The sequence below is a fragment of the Lycium barbarum genome, chromosome 12 (genome assembly GCF_019175385.1).
Source record: "Lycium barbarum isolate Lr01 chromosome 12, ASM1917538v2, whole genome shotgun sequence".
NCBI classification, from domain to species: Eukaryota; Viridiplantae; Streptophyta; class Magnoliopsida; order Solanales; family Solanaceae; genus Lycium; species Lycium barbarum.
In genome coordinates, this window is record NC_083348.1 from 64,978,310 (window position 1) to 64,997,027 (window position 18,718).

The 18,718-nt window shown below is 35.0% G+C and overlaps 2 protein-coding genes and 1 long non-coding RNA gene across 8 annotated transcripts; 1 reads left to right on the forward strand and 2 right to left on the reverse strand.

Moving 5' to 3' along the window:
• The first annotated feature begins 506 nt into the window (after nucleotides 1-506).
• LOC132622982 (uncharacterized) lies at nucleotides 507-2,618 on the forward strand. The gene is made up of 3 exons (XR_009576065.1): nucleotides 507-688; nucleotides 1,344-1,407; nucleotides 1,522-2,618. It is a non-coding gene; the product is annotated as an uncharacterized LOC132622982 (long non-coding RNA).
• Nucleotides 2,384-5,840, reverse strand: LOC132622979 (protein COBRA-like). The gene is made up of 6 exons (XM_060337671.1): nucleotides 5,610-5,840; nucleotides 4,469-4,548; nucleotides 3,923-4,379; nucleotides 3,583-3,742; nucleotides 3,195-3,475; nucleotides 2,384-3,093 (listed from the first exon to the last, which is right to left on the reverse strand). Exons 1-6 carry the CDS (start codon nucleotides 5,674-5,676, stop codon nucleotides 2,801-2,803), a joined length of 1,338 nt encoding a protein of 445 aa, XP_060193654.1. The 5' UTR covers nucleotides 5,677-5,840; the 3' UTR covers nucleotides 2,384-2,800.
• A 5,164-nt stretch (nucleotides 5,841-11,004) lies between these two features.
• On the reverse strand, nucleotides 11,005-17,053 carry LOC132622980 (uncharacterized). 6 transcript variants are annotated; one of them, XR_009576063.1, is made up of 12 exons: nucleotides 16,805-17,053; nucleotides 15,870-15,999; nucleotides 14,979-15,117; nucleotides 14,681-14,893; nucleotides 14,461-14,599; nucleotides 13,598-13,748; nucleotides 13,382-13,491; nucleotides 13,204-13,301; nucleotides 12,995-13,064; nucleotides 12,131-12,752; nucleotides 11,870-11,962; nucleotides 11,005-11,766 (listed from the first exon to the last, which is right to left on the reverse strand). XR_009576063.1 is itself a non-coding variant. In XM_060337672.1 (10 exons), the coding sequence occupies exons 1-10, from the start codon at nucleotides 16,895-16,897 to the stop codon at nucleotides 12,663-12,665; spliced, it is 1,233 nt and encodes a 410-aa protein (XP_060193655.1). In that variant the 5' UTR covers nucleotides 16,898-17,053; the 3' UTR covers nucleotides 11,005-12,662. The 6 variants fall into 6 exon arrangements, 1 of the variants encoding a protein (XP_060193655.1); XR_009576064.1 differs by having other exon boundaries at nucleotides 11,870-11,965; XR_009576061.1 differs by having other exon boundaries at nucleotides 11,005-11,962.
• Nucleotides 17,054-18,718: the final 1,665 nt, after the last annotated feature.

An 18,718-nucleotide genomic window follows, 5' to 3' on the forward strand; every position in this document is an offset into this window, starting at 1 on the left:
TTTGTAATTATATATATGCTTAGTTTTTAAACAATATTACAAAAGTTTGTTTTTACTATGGGGAGGTTAGTTTGGTCATTTTAGTTATTTTAATCCATGTATTTCTTCTTTCATATCCTAATCATGTATAAATAATAATGTTTCTGGATCAAATCTTATTTATAGTGTGCGTGTGTTAGGCTGTTAGCGCGCGCAAAAATAAGCATAATAATATACGTTTCAGAACACATAACTTACTCACGGAACCTACAATGTCTAAAATTTTAGTACTCCCTAAGACATTTAATTTAATTTGGGAGGCCCCATATCTCCATTTCTGTAAAGTGTAATCTTCTTTCAACAGAGAGGATTGCTGTTGAGATGTTGTACTCAATTCACAAGGAATCCTTGCTTCAAGATTCAGAAAGGCCAAGAGTAATATAAAAGAGAGCAAAAAGAAGAAACAGAGCTAAAATAACAATGAACCCAGTCTCTTCCTCTTTAGTACCAACAACCATTTGGTAAGAAACAACCCCTTATTTCTCAAGCAAAGTCTGTAGATTTGGATGTATTATATTTTCAATTCTACCTATCTTGGAAGTTTTGAACCAATTAAATGATGATTATACATGTAATGATCATGTAGACAAATTCTCTAAGAAAAATGTGGACTTTGATTGCCGTTATTTGCAGCTCTTTTCTTATGCAGGTGAAACTTTTCAGTTTCAAAGACTGGTTTTTTATTTAATTTTTGCTTGTTTTGTTTCTCAGTTTGTTTTTGTCAAATAAATATTTCTCTTATGCATCTGCCTATGATCCCTTGGTTCCCAATGGCCATATCATCATCACCAGATGGTTTGTTGTTAGTTTCAGTTACTCCTTCAAATGGAATGTAGTGTCTTGGGCATCATAAGCCTTGGCTTGGACCCTAATATATGGATAGCAACAACACTATTATGCATTAGTCCCGAACAAGCTGGGGTCAGCCGGTATTTTACTCTTTAAGTGGTAGGATTTGGAGCGAATTACTCAGTGTTTTCTATATTGGCAGATGACATAGGAATTACAAAACACTGTTATTCTTGTTGATGCCACTTGTTCTGTTGTTCACTGTTGGTTTTTCAAACCTGATATTCGTAGAACAGCACATGCTTTCATCAGACAAACGGGTATCTCCGTATCTATGTTTATTTCCAACTCCCCGAAGCATTGTGAATTACCATGTCTTTCCTCGTGTCTGGTCCGGGTTTCACTATTCTATGTGTTAATCCCTTCTTTATACACTTCAACAGAAACTAAAACTTTTCCAAAACTCTCAGAAAGTGTCATGTCAAACTCATAAGATTTTTTTTTTTTTTTGCAAGACATTTGTTTTTGAGCAATGATGGCCAAATGACTATTTACAAATGCTGGAATATTATTCATGTGGTAGGCTACTTATATTGCTGAGCATTGCCCATCAAAGCCCCTTTTCAAGATTAATTTGTTCTTTTTGATTTTGGTTTTAGTTTTTCTGTTTTGATGATTTCCTAGTTCTGTCAGATGCAGGAAATTTTGAAGCCAAGGCACAAGCTCCAGGTATTTTGAATCACAAGTACATAAAAGTTCCTTGATAGAACGAACTTGCATCATGAACGCTTACTGCAACCATATCTGATTGTATATAGGAATTTATTAAAGGTCAATTCTATAAAGAATATTAACCTGTTGGGTAATGAAAAAGCAGTCGTAGTAGTAAAATCCACGCAGTACCAAATACTAGTCATTTAATAAACTGACTTTATTTCAAAATGCTTGGCTTTGTAAGGAAAAACTAGTCATTATTTCACTCTCTTTCCAAAATCTATCTTATTTCACTCTCTTTCCAATCAGTAGTGTTAATTAAGAGAGATGTTTGAGAGAGAGATAACTGATACTAAAAAAGAGTCCTGAGTCCACTTAGCAAATCAAGAAAGAATTAACCTTATTTTTTCATATTTGCCCCTATTAAGTGTTATATGATCAAATCCCAATGCCTATTTAATTAAGGGTAGTTTAGTTAAATTACCTATTTTTGTCTAAGAATTATTATTTTCTCAAGGGGTGTACAAATGGCTAAATGGACTTTTTTTTTTTTATCCAGAGGGAGTAGTTCAGACAACTATTCTAATGATTAACAGCATTAAATATATTTTTAACAAGTGTGCAAAAAACTTCAAAAATATGGGCCAGAGAAAGTAGTAAACTTCACTCATGTTGATTGCTAAGCTCACAGAATGCTAGAAATTGCTCAAAGAAGCAAGCATTTCATAGAAAATAACACATGCATAACAAATTAATGTACTACTAAAATGTCGTAAAAACACAGGTATGACAGCTGATAATAACGACAGATTTCACAAAATTGACAAAGAACAAAACTGGCTTGAACAAATGCAACTATGTTGCAAAGAATCTTTTTTTACAATATAGAAATTGGTTACATGGTGATACTGCAGAAAAGTAGAGAACTAAAGATCTCATATAATTAACTCTATCTGTTTGTAAATAGTCTTTATTCTCATACAACCGTGAGATCACTGTGAACTTAATCTACATAACAAAAACGACTTTACCACAGTAGAAAAACATTTCATACAAACTGCTGAATGAAAACTATGGCACCAAATCTCACCAGCCCGTAAAAGCATGCAGAGGAAATTAATATTTGCCTTGAACAAGAATGGTCAGCATCACTGCTCAGGCATACAACTCTCCAATCAGTTTCCCAAGCAGTGCGAGCGAACCAGCCCTAACTTAACTTACTGAGACAGGCACTTCGCCTTTATCCAACGAGAGGTTTCTAAATAAATGCAAAGAAGGGCGCTGTAGAAAGCATCAATGTCACCACTAGCTTTAGCGGAGAAACCTTCCATATGGTACCAGCATTTGGCATATACGGATATGACTCGGGAGGTGGCATGACACAGTTATCACCATTGAAATAAACTCTGTGTGGAAAAGCCCACCCCTTATCAAAAGTAAAAGTCGATAAATCCTTACGGAATAGAAGCTCGGACTGCACATTTCCTAATGGACCAGCATTCATGAGCAGATCATTGTAGAATTTCATACCCCATAGCATAGCAGTGTCATCTGCATAAAGTCCAGGATATTAGACATATCATTCAATTTCTCGGAAATCTAGGTAAAAATATCTGCAAAAGCATAGTATTTCCAATAGATAGAGAACTTACTTATTGCTCCATAAGGAGTTAACGACTTGTAATGAAAGCTGAATAACTGAGTGAGGTTGTCGAAGTTGGGATGCTGGACAACTAAGTTCCACTGTGTATAATTCATATTGTAATTGAAGTTCGTTATAGTGACCTTCACCCTCCAATACTCCTTGTAGTTGAGTTTCACATGCCAGTGAATTCTAATAGGGCACATATGATTTGTGCACTGAACCACAGGAGCATAGTTGTTCTTTCCTACATGGCCTGAAACAACTGAAGCTAGGTGCGGTTCGTCTTGACTGCGAGGAGCAAAGGAAGAAGGACCAGGAAGTAAACAACCAAAAAATTTAAAATGAAACTCTGACGAAAAGCTGAAACAAAAAAAGGCATATTTCGCAGGACTTACTCTACACAATTTCCATGCTGAGTGCCATTCTTCTGGCAGCCACATGTGCATGTTGGGCATGGTACAATTGTGTCATTGTAGAAGGATGAGAGGGAGACACAGCATGTTGGAGTTTTTTGAGCTAGGAACTGTGAGTATGTACAAGTGACATTCCACGTCACTGTCATCAACAATATAAATAGGTTAGAAATGAATCCTCATGGTAATTATAAAAATCTTAATTATAAAAATCGTGAAGCTAAGGTGTTCTGGAAAATAATGCAAATGCATAGCAAGGAAAAATAATAGCCTTTAAAGAGGAAGATATTATAAATGCATGTGCTTGAGCCTTGTAACTTACTCATGGCTTGCGTTACTCGTCTCCTATCATTAGTAACGAACTTAGTGGGTTTAACAATTTTAGCGGGTCCACACGTATAACCAGGTCCTGGTGCCTTTAAGGTGAAGTTCTTAGGAACTCTAACTGTTTTATTCGTTGTTCCAGCAGAACCAACACTGACTTGGAATGAGCTAATAGCAGTTTCAGGATCTTGCCCCCATGAGTTGATCACTCCTCCCTTGCAACAATTTGCAATCTGCTGATTGTAAGGAGTTCCGGGCAGCAAATCAACAACTGTTGGATCCTTCTTGCAGCAATGGGGAATGTTTCCTTTAAATTTTGAACAATCACCTTGCTCTGTTGTTTGAGCTCCCATCATATTCCATATCACCTCCTTCTTCGCCCATGTCCATCCCAAAGTCCAGCCTGGTTCTTGAATATGCCTATATTGCTGGAAGTTGAACATAGTCACAACAGCCTGTCCATTGGGAATGATAATTATCAGAAACTTCCAATTTGTTGGTAATAATAATGAGTAAAGAGAGAGAGAGAGAGACTACTACTTACAAGATATCCATCAGGTGTCCAGCTGATGACATCCCATTTTATTGTGATGTTCCCATTGGGATCAAGTGCATCGAAGGCATCTAGAAGAAAACCACAAGTACATTTATATGTCAAAATGGTAAAAAGCACGCGGACATGCACAGACAAACAGATCTTTACGGTGATGCACTAAAAAAGAACGAAATGAATCACACAAATCTGATTCAACAATATAGAATATGAGTTAAATCATAGTTGTATATATATATACTTTAAAGGCCTAACTTATGTGACAATGCAATTTGTAACAGAGTGGGACCCCAAAAATCTCAATCTCAGAACATCAATAGCTAGAAAATGGATCTCAGGTAGAAAATATTGTTATGGACCGGGTTCACCAGTTCTAAATGTTTTCCTACCGGGCTCACCAGTTCTAAATGTTTTCCTTAGGCTCATATTCAACCAGCCATCAGAATTGACATAATTATACAGGTATGGAGCCAAACTGTACGATCTTCTTTGATCTCGTCTTTAGGAGAATGCAGAAGCATTAGATTCTTACTATTCATGACAACTTGTGATCAGAGAATTCACTTATGAAAGCACATTGACCTGAGATAAGTAAACATTTCACTTCCTATTTAATAGTGAAGCATAAGTCAGAGCAAGACCCCAAGTGAAAGGAAAAACAAGATTGATCTGAAATCCTTTTCAGTGAGATCAATCACTATCCATAAGTGTATTTTTAGATGCTCTCCCTCTTCTTCTTCATCATTTTTTTTTTTTTGTTCTTTGTTTATTTTTGTGGGGTGGGGTTATGAATCAATAGAAGCATTAAAGATCTAAGTTTCCCTGTAAAATCCCAAATCAAGAACCCATTTGCCCTGCTCCTCTGGATTTAGTTTGCCTAGAAGCAGATCAATCTTTAATCCAGCATGATTTCAGTTCATCAAGTCCAACAATAGAAATATGATGTAATTTGACATAAAAATCAAATCTTGATATTCAAAATCACAGACCCAAAGAAGCAAATCAAGAACATTCAGCATTACCAAATACTTCAAACCCAAATAATCAAATCAAGAACTGAGCAAAACCCATATCCCAATTTCACATAAAAATGAAATCTTGATTGCAAAAATAGAGGAAATCATAAACAAACCTGTTGATGGAAAGCTGAAGCAAGACAGCAAGAACACTAATAATACTGTAGATCTAAAGAACTCCATAGGACCCTTGTAGCTGCCACAAATTTTCTTGCGGTTTTTCTAGCCACACTTTGTTTAAGATCTGCTAAAATGGTACTGAAAATGAGAGTAAAAGAAGAAAAGAAAAATCTTGGCGGTGAGTGGCAGCTGGAAGTGAGCTCACATGGCAAGTTTAGTCTACATTTAGCTAAAGTGGACTTTAATAAAGTCTTTTTAGACAATAACCACCACCTACTGGCCACTGTAATAAAATTATTGTAGTGTTTCTGTTGTTTTCATCCAAAATTTACTTATTTGCTCTTTAAAACTGTAATTTTCTTTCACGTACTAATAAATGCAGCTTCAGTTTCCACCGTCAAATGATGTAGTGCAGCGGATACAACTGTTTCTCCCTTAACCAAAGATCTATTCTAGAAATGGACCCCGCCAGCGAGAATAAATATATAGTCGGACTCACCGGGTGGAAAACCTTAAAAAAAAAAAAAAAAAAACTAGTGTCACTTGCATTAAATAAAAATTAAAATAGTTAGTTTTAATTTAATAAAATTTAAAATCAACTCTATAAATTGTATATGTAAAAAATTTAGTTTTTTAGGAAAGTTATATTTTAGGAATTAAATAGTATGAGTTACTACTATGCACACTGTAATGCTATTTTTTAATTAAAAATAGATTATTTTCACTCGTGAAAGCAATGCCCCTTGCTTTAAAATAAGATAGATACATTATTAGATATGTAATTTATGCTAGTATTAGCTATGCGGAATGAAATTATAATAGAATCTTATGTTAGATAAGTAAATTTTTATGACGATATTATTTTTTCTTACACGTAACACTAAATGAACTTGAGAGGGTAATTCTTTAGATAAAAGGTGAAAATACAACTTAATAAACTTATTTAATTATTGGATATGTAATTTATCTAAGTATTGTCTATGTGGAATGAAATTATAATCAAATTATGTCTTAGATAAGTAAATTTTTATCACGAGATTATTTTTTCTTACACGAAAAACTAAATGAACTTGAGAGGGTAATAATTCTTTAGATAAAGTGTGGAAAACAACTTAATAAACTTATTTAACTATTAATATAGTGAAAACAAAGCCCTAGTGGAACCGATACCATACTTGTAGCTGTAAATGATACCTAAAAATAGTAATTCTTAATAATTCGACAAAAATTTTGGAAAGTAAACCAAGAGACTTCTTCAATTGTTCAATTTAGCAACTTTCCCCGAATCTCTGTTTGTCTTGCTTGTCAAGTATTCATATAGAAAGAATTCATTTAATTTGTCCCCTAAAAATTAAAGTCATCCGTCTTTTTCAATTACAGTTGTGAGCTGGCTGGCATTGCTAGCAAATATGAATGAAACCATATTAATGATAATAAGTCCACTATTGTATTTTAATTAAAGTGAGAACCTATTTTAATCAGTTAATTTATACTGATAATATAAGAAATTATTTATACTACGCATATATAAACTTTAAATTAATCAGCTATAATATGCTAAATTATATTAATGATATACAAATATTTTACAAATCAGTACGTCTAAGTTAATTTTCTTAAATGATTATAGTACTCCTTATTTTTCTTTTTAGTTTTTTTTTTTATTATTATTATTTTTTTACATAGGGAGTAGGGGAAGGGAAAATGGGAGAGGGGATTACGACGTGGGGATTCGAAGTCTTACCAACAAGATGAAAGTTCATGTAGTCAACTAACTGAGCTACTACATCCCTACAATTATAGTACTCCTTAATGTCTTATTTCATGTGAATGACATGAAAAATTAAGAAAGAAAGAAAGATTTTTTAAATTTATAATCTAAAATAGGTCATAAAAATTGGTATGGCCAAAAATGTTTGTCACTAACGATAAAATGAAACAAACTAAATAACTATTAAAAAAAAAATTGTTACTCCCTCTAATTCAAAAAGAATGTCCACTTATTCTTTATTTGATTCAAAAGGAGGGTCAGACTAATCAAATCAAGAAAGAACTAATCTTATTTTTTAAAATTTGCTTTTATAAAGTGTTAAGTGATTAAATTCTAAAATTTATTTAATTAAGGGAATGTAGCCAAATTACCTATTTTTGCTTAAAAATTAATATTTTTTAATGAATATGCAAATAGCTAAGTAGATACGTGGTTAAACAGGAGAGTACATGAGATCATTCAAAAGGAAGCAGTAACTGTAGGACTAAGAAAAATGAGCTGTATCCCATAGAAGAATTTGACTATTAACAGTTGCCGACAGTGGGGTTAATTAACAAGAAGGAGAAAGACAACCCAACTAACTTCAGTATGTGTGACTTGTCGTTTTTTGGTTTTGTTTTTTCATTTGTGTGTTTGAATAAGTTTGTGGACTAAGAAAATCACACAATATTTGCGAGTGTCGGTGTGAGCACAAATGCCACGCGACAATGCACAAAGAAACTAATTAAATAATGGAGTATACCAATCATGTGGAGTCCTCCTCAAGATTCATCAGTGTGCCAATTAAAATTAGGCACTAAAGTATAGTTTTAGAAAATCATTGTGCAAGAATAGTTAATTTTATCTTTTCTTCGCAAAGGTAAAAGAATATTGACATCCTTGATGTATGTTCTTCGACCACAAATAGGTGAGCTAATTTACGGTGTGTTTGGTATAAAAGAAAGTAAAAATTCACGAAATTTTTTTACTTATTTTTTTATGTTTGACGTGTAGAAAATATTACATAGATTTATGTTGGAGTGGAGAGAGGGGTTGCGTGGAGAGCGGGGACAGGTGCAAGGAGTGTGGGGCTGGGATGGGGGTGGGGGTTTAACATGGTATCTCTTGTATACCATGATGGTATCACAAAAGACTTCTTTCATTTTTTTCAAAAATATTCATCAGTCCTCTATGATACTCATATGCAGAGGCGTATGTAGCCTATAAGGTTGGCGTTCAACTGAACCCCAAACTTTGAACGCGGAGCCTAAATTTATGTGTAAAAAATTATTAAAATTGTAATAAATAGTAGATATGAACCCCCTAACTTTAAAAATATAATGGGTTCAATACTAAAAATCTATAGATTGAACCCATAAAATTTAAATTCTGGATCCGCCTCTGCTCATATGGTATAAATAATATATAATATACCATATATACTCATATGGTATATATATGGGTATCATAGAGGACCATGTTCATTCATTCAAAAAACACATTTTTCTTTAAAAAAAAAAAAAAAAAAAAAACTCTATGATACCATTAGGCTATATGATGCATATAATGAGATGGTATCATGGAGGATTGTTTCAGTTCTTCAATGAGACACTCCTCAGTCCTCGGTCCTCCATGATACTATCATGGTATATAAATATACGGAGATGATATTGAAATTGAAGAAGGGTTTGGGCGAGGAGGTACTCAGGTAAATAGTTTCAGTCGAGTGGGGTACTACTGAAATTAATTTGTGGAGGGGAATTTTCGTGTATATAGTGTGGTTATTGTGGGCATTTTTGTGTTGTTTTCCCAAAATTTATATATAAAAATCTATCACATTGTAACAAATAATTGGTTTGAACTCATAATTTTAAAAATACAATGGAGTCAATGTCAAGAACTTAAATATTGAACCAATACATTTTAAATCTTGGATCCGCCCCTATTTATTGAACTTATTTTCCCTAACTCCACCGAAGTTATTTTTCAAAGTTTCAAGAAACTTATTTTTCTAAAAAAATATTTTTAATTATGGAACGTTGGAAAACATTTTACTCCGTGCCTAATATTTAATTATCCCCATTTTATGTTGTGAAGAAGTACATCTAATTGTGGTCACTTTATTTTAATAACATCGTGTATTTTTCGAAAATGAAGTGCATGAAGTTGCATTTTTGTTTTACTTTTGCATAGCTTTTAATGTTTAACATTTTCATAGCTTTTGAATATATAAACATTTTTAGAGATTATTTACAATAATATTTCGATTGTGAGAGCAAAGAGTAGACTGAAAACACTACATGCCCTTTTACTAGAACAGTCATATGAAAAACTAGAGCTATTCTGCAAAACAAAGTGGTCTTTAAATATTTGATGTTTACGGACAAACCTAACAATCTTGTTTATCTCAAATGTTTGTCCCTAATAGTTTTGAGTTTCTTCCTGACAATAGTTCTTGTTTTTCCCCTTCATTTTTCATTACCTTTTTTTTTTTTTTTTTTTGTTCTCGAAACGATTTTATATCTATTGACTATTACATTATATCCACATGAAAGAATACTCCGAATGAGACTTCTGTGGTCGCTATTGGCTTGTTAATTGACCCACTGTTATCTTTTGCCATACTGTGAAAGCTCACCAAACTCCATTTATCATAATTGTTACAGTTTCCCACATTAATTGACTGAACAAGTAGTAGTACTTTTATATAATTTTGAAGAGTATAATCCTCATCTCATCATGAGTTAACATTTTAAATTAGAGTTATATCTAATGTTAATTTGTTTAGCACTTGCGAACGATACGAGAACCTACTTTATTTTGTTTTAAAAGAAGACAGAGACTATGAGCCCGTTTGGTTTGGCTTATAAGTTGCTTATAAGCTGTTTTCAACTTTTTTGAGTGTTTGACTGGCCAGCTTAAAGTCATTTTATGCTTAAAATAAGCTCAAAAAAATAATTGGGCACATTTGACTTAGCTTATCTAAAGCAGCTTATAAGCTAAAAACAGCTTATAAGCCAAAAAAAATAAGTTAGACTACCCCCAACTTATTTTTTTTAGCTTATAAGTTGTTTGTAGTTTATAGGCATAAGTCCATCCAAACAGGCTCTATATTCCTTTAGACTAGTTCACTAGGAAGGGAAAAGTACTCAGAGACCAAGGATTAAATTAGAGAATGGGAAATATTGAAGGAGAAACCAATAGAAATTAGGCATGTTCCCTTGATTGGTTGAGGAGAAAAAGGAGCTAATAAGAGTACGTATCTGATTTAGTGATAAAATAACATTCGTTGAGATCCACTTGGAACCCATTTTGATTGCAAGTTGTATACAATCAAACTATGGGTTCAAATATCAAAAACGTCACCGCACGAATTAGCTATTTAGAATTTGGAAATGCTCAATCTTCAGTCACTTGGCCTCACCTTTCACGGGTCCAAAAGTATCAAACATAATTTTAGTATCTAACCTAAAACCTTAAACTAGTGAATAGAGTATTCCAAGATGTTTATATACTCTTTTAAAAGCAATCACACAACTACTGGAGCAATTATAAAACACAACAAAAGAACAAGGAATTTTTGAAAAAACGTACACATAGAAATTGCCAATTTAGTTTATTTAGTGATTGGCCAGAAAAGATGAGAAACATAACCATATCAAATTCTTACCATTTTGGGAGTACATACTCAAGGGTTTCATTCATGCTTTAGCTAAAAAGAGATGAACATACATTTACATATCTAAATTATTTATCATATTTCACCAATACAGATAACAAGTGGCTGTAGTTTAGTGGCGAGAATTCCACGTTGTGGCTGCGGAGATCTGGGCTCGAAACCCAGCAGCCACACTAGCTTTTCATCCGACCCTAGCTAAACTTACTATAGGTTTTTGGCCACTACAAGGAGAAGAAGAAGAAGACATATATAAGCTACAACAGAAACTAACAATATCCTCACTTAACTTTACTTTTGGGCATACATACATGATATACCAATGAATCAACCTGGAGAGCGAACGCAGGGATCGTAGAGCTTACATGTCCGTTGCCCTTGCCCAGAGTTCATTTTTGGCCCGATGCAACTGCCAGACACTTCTTCATTGCAGATAGGTGGCCGCTGAAAAGCACGGTAAGAGACACTATTTTCACCTGCAAGACTAACCTCCCAATTTATACCATCCAATTCCGTCATATTCATCGCGACAGTAACTGAAGAAGTAGAGAGCAAAAGCTCCATTATCATCACCATGGATAAGAAGAAAGTGCAGCTCTTCATCATGTTAGAAATGTGACTATTATTGCCTCGGTCCTATGAGTAATAATGAAGCTGTTCACGGAGTATAAAGAGTTTTTTTTGGGGGGGGAGACCCCACCTAATGCATTATTAGAGGAAGAAAACACTGCACAAGATACAAACTTTCATCATTTCATTGTTTTTGTCCGTTTTTGTATTTTAAATTTGGCACAATGTTTTTAGCGTATAATATAATGCAAGAATATTACCTGAGCTTGACGTTAGTTGTATTCTACTGTTAGAACTCATGATTGATTGCTCATTTTCGGAAAATGAAAATTAGAGGACCAGGCGTCTACTCCCTGCTACAAATTAGAAGAGAATTTTATTTTTCCGAAAGAAAGGAGAATAATGAATAAGTATTGAACTACTCACAATAAGTATGGATAAGCTTTTTCTAAAGGCCATAAAAATTCTAAATATTATTGGTCCACATATAATTAAGTAAATTGAAATATGTTCTATCTAACCGCCTGTAGACGCTCGGCTACTCTCCCCCGACACCACTTGTGGAATTACACTATGTATCTTCTTGTTGTGATCAACACTCAACAATTAGTACGGACTCGCGAACTCCTCATAGCATAGCTAAGATATACATGGTCCAAATGAAAAGTCCGCAGAGACTGCTAACAAGCTATGTCCACCCCGGCCCTACGCATCTCCAATTCTCCATCACCAGCTCTGGCCAAAACAAAACTAGACCACCTCCTTATTTTAAAGGATGGATTTCACGGATGCCTAAAAGTTGAAGTTGGACATGGAAATACTGGAATCAACTGTAAAGTATAATTGAACACTGTCATCTCATAAAATTACATCTCTGTAAAATTGACAAGAATAGAAAGCAAGAACACCTTAACAAACTCAAAGAAAAATTGGCGCAGAAGGCAAAGTATGTCTAAATTTCTACTTGAAAGAGATGGCTCTATATGGGCACTAATTAATCCAGTCTCCAAAATTTTAAAGATGATTTCCGCAAATAACCAACAAAAGCAACCTTCAGCGGATTGCTAATCCTTGCATTGTTTGTGTGCTATCTTCAATTATTTTGTTAGCATGAATTGTGCTAATAACCCCTGAAATATTTCCCTGCAAACAGTTGACGCTCATTAGCATTAATCATATAGAGAGAACACAATAACTCAATAATAAATGAGAATAGGAGGCTAAGGAAATCTAACTAGATGAAGTAAAGGACGACAGAGATATGCTGCATCACAATATGTCTAGGGGCTCAAGCAGAGCAGCAGCAGGAATCATGGTAACAAGCCACACCCGCTCTTGGATCCAAATTGACTATAAGAACTACGTTTAAAAAGAATGTGATTTACCCTCCAGGTCGCAAGCTTTGCTCGAAGCAATTGCCACTGATTTGGCCCAAATAAACGCTCTGTACATCGGCTGCACGACACCCATACAAAGGAAAAGGAAAACAGTTACGAACAATGAAGAACAATTAAAAGCTTAACTAAGCAGAGCTAACTTCTCCAACCAAAGCAGAGGCAATGATAATAAAGGATGGCGATCACAGGAAGCACACCTCACAATTATTACTTGGTTCATTTGATCTATTTTGCAGACAAGTAACTTAGCTGAAATTGCCTTAACAATCCACGATTCCACCTCAATATCATCAATCTGCAAACAACAAAAGACCAATGGGACGACCAAATTCTGGAGCAAAAATACAAACTACAAGACAGAGACAATAAATGTACCTTCAATGTGTCTTTGATCATGGAATAAGGAATTTGACCGGTTTCCGTCATGCCAAGATCTACCAATGTCAATAGTCTCATTTTTTCTACACAATCTTCATGGATAAGTCCTGCAACATTAACCAGAAGAATCAGACCAAGAGCAACCTTTCAAAACTCAAGGATTCATTCATAAAATACACTAAAGTTCCATTTAGCAGAAACGCAAGCACTAACCATAGGTTGTTAATAATTCAGAATTTGCCTCCTGGAAATTCAAGTAATCATCTAGTCTCCCAGTGAGAAAGATCTTCAGAAGCTGATATGCTAGACCATATTTAGCATCTTTCTCCAATTGGACTATAGCAGGCATATCTAGCAAGCCACACTGCCATATTAAAAAACCAAGAGTAAATATGGCAAGAAAGAAGTGCAGATTTGGTAGGTCACTCACTCTCCTCATTTTCCTTTTTTTTTTTCTTCTTTTTTTTCTTTTTTTTTTCATTTTTGATCATGTCGGTGATCTACTCCATAATATTGTTCTCCAAAAATTTTGATACAGGCTTTTATTAGATCCTAATAGCTGGGACTTTGCAAAATTCAAAGTAATTTACCCAGAATAGTAAAAATCAAACCACATTGTGTATGATGTTGGCTGTTTAATTCCAGCAACCTTGCAAAGCACTCAGATCAACAGTGAGAAGGGAGGCAATCATGCCGTACAATACAACAGCGCATTCTAATGCACCTAAATCGTTACATGCTAGCAATAGAACGTATGTGATGCCCCAAAAAACAATACAAGATGGCAACAGTGCATGGGAAAAAGCATTTGGCAAAGCACTCAGATCAACAGTGAGAAGGGAGGCAATCATGCCGTACAATACAACAGGGCATTCTAATGCACCTAAATCGTTACATGCTAGCAATAGAACGTATGTGATGCCCCAAAAAACAATACAAGATGGCAACAGTGCATGGGAAAATGCATTTGGCAAGTCAGCATCTAAAATAAAGAAGACAGATTGGTTATATTAAAAAAAAAGTCTTATTTATACCCAAGCAATTCAACTTCAGAATGCTGTTGAACATAGAATTACCTGAAACATGTCAGGTGCCTTGACAAAGGCAATAATTGCGTGGAGAGCTTCTTCCTTTGCCTCATTCATGGCAGAAGCATCTTCACTCGAGAAAGTTTCCAAATAATTTACAAGAAACTTGAAAGACTCTTTTGAAGAGCTGCAAATATGAATGGGGTCAGAGAAGAACAAAAAATTGTAAGCGGGGTTGCTCCAGAAAACACAAGTCCTTCACTATTACCCCTTGGTTTCTTTCAGAATGTTTGAGATCCTAAGGAAGAGCTCCCTCTGATCTTTGGCTCCAAGATTCCATTCTTTCAAGAAGCTATCTATCTTTTTGCATGATGGCGAGATTTGTTCAGTGACCTTTCCATTTATGGCCAAATTAAGGGCCTTCATGTACACAAGGAAGCGGCTATAACGATTCTCCAACAGGTTGTAGAGATTGAACAAGCTGGAAAGAGAGAAGGAACAAAATGTAATTTGACACCAGAAACATAACTCCAGGAACTAAAGTGATTATTTTCAAGACATAATACATTTTTAGGCGCAATGCAGCCTTATCACTTGGTTGTTGAGAAAGCTTAGTGGATATGAGCTCCGCCATCTCGTGTACTTGGTCCAAACTTTCGGGCTTCTTGACAAGGTTGCAGATTATAGTGAAAATGCACTCGAGATCTGAGGTAGAACCAATTAAAGCAAATTACATAACTAAGAAAACAAACAAAATTCAGAAAACATAACACGAGAAAGAATGGTTGCTCAATATGCCAGACAATCAGAGATTGCTTCGCATTGATGAAGAAAAAAGAGCCGCCTCTAAACAATTTCCTCAAAGATAAAAGTCAATAAAAGTTAGCTGCTTCTTGTATATGCTAGTTCTATGCATCTAATACTCCCGTATGTGCTAGATGATACATAATTTGACTTGAGAATTTATTAAAATACTATGGACATTTTTCTACCAGAAATTTCTGTATAGCTATATGGAGAATTTCTAAATTTTTATTTTGTTGTTCGTAGCGACAGTATGCTTTTATTGAGCCGGGGGTCTTTCGGAAACAGCCGTCCTACTTGGTAGGAGTCAGGTCTGCGTACACTCTACCCTCCCCAGACCCTACGATGTGGGATTTCACTGGGTTGTTGTTGTTGTTGTTGTTGTTGTTGTTCGTAGCGACAGTAGTGTTGGGCCAGCTTGTGTGCACATCGTCAAATCCAACTGCAGCTTTATTACAGCACACGTGTAGGGTAAATCTACCCACCAAGATTGGAGTAGATGGGCTCACAGTGCGTGTAGTAGCGGAGATTTAAATTCGGATCTCTAGGTTGTTACTCCTAAGCCTTAACCACTCAGCCATTCCCTTGGAGACTATTCCGGATTATATCTTCCAACAAGAGGTCATCAGAATCAGTTGTCATGTGATTTTTACCTTTGTCCGAAGCTTTAGAAAAGATCAAATCCGCAGAAGTAAGCATCAACGAAGCCAAATCTAACCATCTTCCTTTAATTATGCATTCCTGTGTCTCGACGCACAACCTATTCACCTGAGGCTCCGCAATCTATGGACATATTATATAAATCCATTCAGAACAGATTCAAATACAACAGCCAGAGAATTCCAGCCTAAAATTCACTCACAAAATCTGTCCATAACCAGCATTTCAATATTTTTAACACAAAGTTGTTCCGTCCGCAAACAAGAAAAAAATCAGGAAATTTTCAAAAAAATATACAGCTTCTGAAAATTATAACTCCACAACAGCCACGTACCCAATATATTCACTTCGAATGAAGAAATTCAGAATATTGTTTCCTGATATCTCAATTGGTCAAATTCGAAATCAAGTGTCTCCTTTCGATGAATGATCAAAAGGGGAATGAATCATTTTTCCTATTTTTCATTTTGTTTTAAGGCCCAATCGACAAAAGAACAAATTGAAAAATAGTAAATTTGATGAATATTCATTTTATACGGTCTCATCTTTATCACACTTGTTATAGTGTAGTACATTATACCTGGGATGGAAAGTATTATACATAATGTATCAACATAGTGTATAAAAGGTGTTTATTCACAATTATGAGCTAAACAAAGTATGGGCTACGTCGCATAAATATTTTCAAAAATAGACAGAGAGCATAATTTTCCCTACTTAGGGGTTTTAAAACGAATTAGTTCAGTGCGTTAAGAAAGAAAAAATTTAACCATTAGTAAATCAAATTCAGATTAGTCAAAGCATGGGAATTTGAACTAAGTAATGAAACCACATTATAAATCGAGAGAATGCTGTAAAAGGTAAATAATTGGTAAACAGGCAATGAAGAAGTAAATAAATAAAAATAGAAGCAGAGACAGAAGATTACCTCAGGGCCAGCATCAGCCCATGACATTTGAGCGGTGAACCGAACCACGGTGAGCGCTGGATCTTCCTCAGAAGTTGGAACAACCGTCGTCATTTCTCCTTGTTTTTTTTCTTCGTGGATTGCAAATTCAAAACTATCCGGGAAAGTGATGCAGGGAGTATAGTAACGGAGATGAGGGAGAACAAAACCCTAGCTTGATGACATGGACGGACTGTTGTCAAGTGGAGAAACGGTATTCACGTAAACAAACAGATTGGATGGGCTTATTTTAAGCAGCTTATAAGCTAAAAAAATAACCCAATTTTTTTTTTTTTGACTTATAAGCTATTTTAGATAAGCTAAGTTAAACGTGTTCAATTATTTTTTTTGAACTTATTTTAAGCACAAAATGACTTTAAGCTGGCCAGCCAAACACTTAAAAAAGCTGAAAACAGCTTATAGGCAACTTATAAGTCAATCCAAACGGGCTCTAAGTCTACTAATTAGAAATGGTGACAAGTTTGACCAGCCAAAGTCAAACTTGTCTTAAAAATATGATTAAGTTAAATGGGATTGAATTATAATTTTTTAATCTTTTACAAAATATAAAAAGGCCCCAACTTAATCCCAAAAAACCCACTAGCCCCCTTCTCCTCCCCTACCAATCCCCCTAACCCCAAATCTCTCTTTTTTTTTTTTTTTTAAAAAAAGTTTTAATTTTTTTATTTGCTTTATCACCAGCTCCCCTGCTCCCACCCCTCCTCTGCCCCCCTCCCCCCCCCCCCCCCAAACACCAATTTTTTTAAAAAAAAAAAAATTTAAATTTTTTTATTTACTTTTTCACCAGCCCCCCCCCCCCTCGACCTCCTCCCACCCCCCTCCCCCCAAATGATTTTTTTAAAAAAAAATAAAAAAATCTTTATTTGTTTTTCACCCCCCCCCCTCCTCCTCCTCCCAACCCTCCCCCGTCCCCCCACCCCAATTTTTTTTTTTTAACAGCCCCCATTCCGCCTCCTTCCACCCCTCACCCCCTCCCCCCACCCACCCCCCAAAAAATATTTTTTTTTAAAAGTTAGAAAAGTTTTTCTTTTTGTTTTTTTGGACCCACCACCCTCCCAAAAAAATTGTTTTAAAAAAAAAGAAGTTTTGCAAAGTTTTTTTTTTTTTGTTTTTTTGCACCCCCTCCCCCCCCCCCCCCCCCAAACCCAAAAATAATAATTTTTTTTAAAAGAAGTTTTTGTATTTTTATTTTTTTTTGGTTTCTTACTTCCCCCACCCACCCCCAAAAAAAATTGTTTTAAAAAAAAAGGTTTTGAAATTTTTTTAGTTTTGGTTTTTGCACACCCCACCCACTCCAAAAAAAAAAATTGAAAGGAAGTTTTGAATTTTTTTTTTTTTGGGGGGGGGGGGGGGGGGGGTTAGGAAAAGTTTGGATAAAATCCAGGTTGTTGTTGTGTGTTTGTAGTGAAATAGATGGTTTTTCTGTTGTTGTCCTGGTATGGTTCAGGGTTTAGGAAAATATATCCAACATATAGTTTTTTGTTCTTGTCCTGGCATTTATCTGGTTCTGTTTGTAGAAGATAACTAACAGATTTGTAGTTGTTGCAACAAGTTCTACACTTTTTGCAACAAGTAGACAATTTGTTGCAACGACTCACTAATCTATTGGACATAACTTCAGTTATTTGCTTCTGTTTGTAGAAGATATCCAACAAATTTGTAGTTATTGCAACAAGTTCTACACTTGTTGTAACAACTAGACAATCTGTTGCAACAACTACAAATCTGTTGGACATAACTTCAGTTATTTGGTTCTGTTTGTAGAAGATATCCTACAGATTTGTAGTTGTTGCAACAAGTTCTACACTTGTTGCAATAAGTAGACCATCTGTTGTAACAACTATAAATCTGTTGGACATAGCTTCGGTTATTTGG

Excerpts from the sequence above, each read along its gene's own strand:
- LOC132622980 (XM_060337672.1), bottom strand. The coding sequence starts at position 16,897 with ATGACGACGGTTGTTCCAACTTCTGAGGAAGATCCAGCGCTCACCGTG. Across the intron at positions 14,894-14,978 it reads GCTGCATTGCGCCTAAAAAT|CTTGTTCAATCTCTACAACC; the intron begins GTATTATGTCTT and ends CTCTCTTTCCAG. Across the intron at positions 13,302-13,381 it reads TGATCAAAGACACATTGAAG|ATTGATGATATTGAGGTGGA; the intron begins GTACATTTATTG and ends TGTTGTTTGCAG.
- LOC132622979 (XM_060337671.1), bottom strand. The coding sequence starts at position 5,676 with ATGGAGTTCTTTAGATCTACAGTATTATTAGTGTTCTTGCTGTCTTGC. Across the intron at positions 3,476-3,582 it reads CAGCATGGAAATTGTGTAGA|TCAAGACGAACCGCACCTAG; the intron begins GTAAGTCCTGCG and ends TGCTCCTCGCAG. Across the intron at positions 3,094-3,194 it reads AACTCCTTATGGAGCAATAA|ATGACACTGCTATGCTATGG; the intron begins GTAAGTTCTCTA and ends GACTTTATGCAG.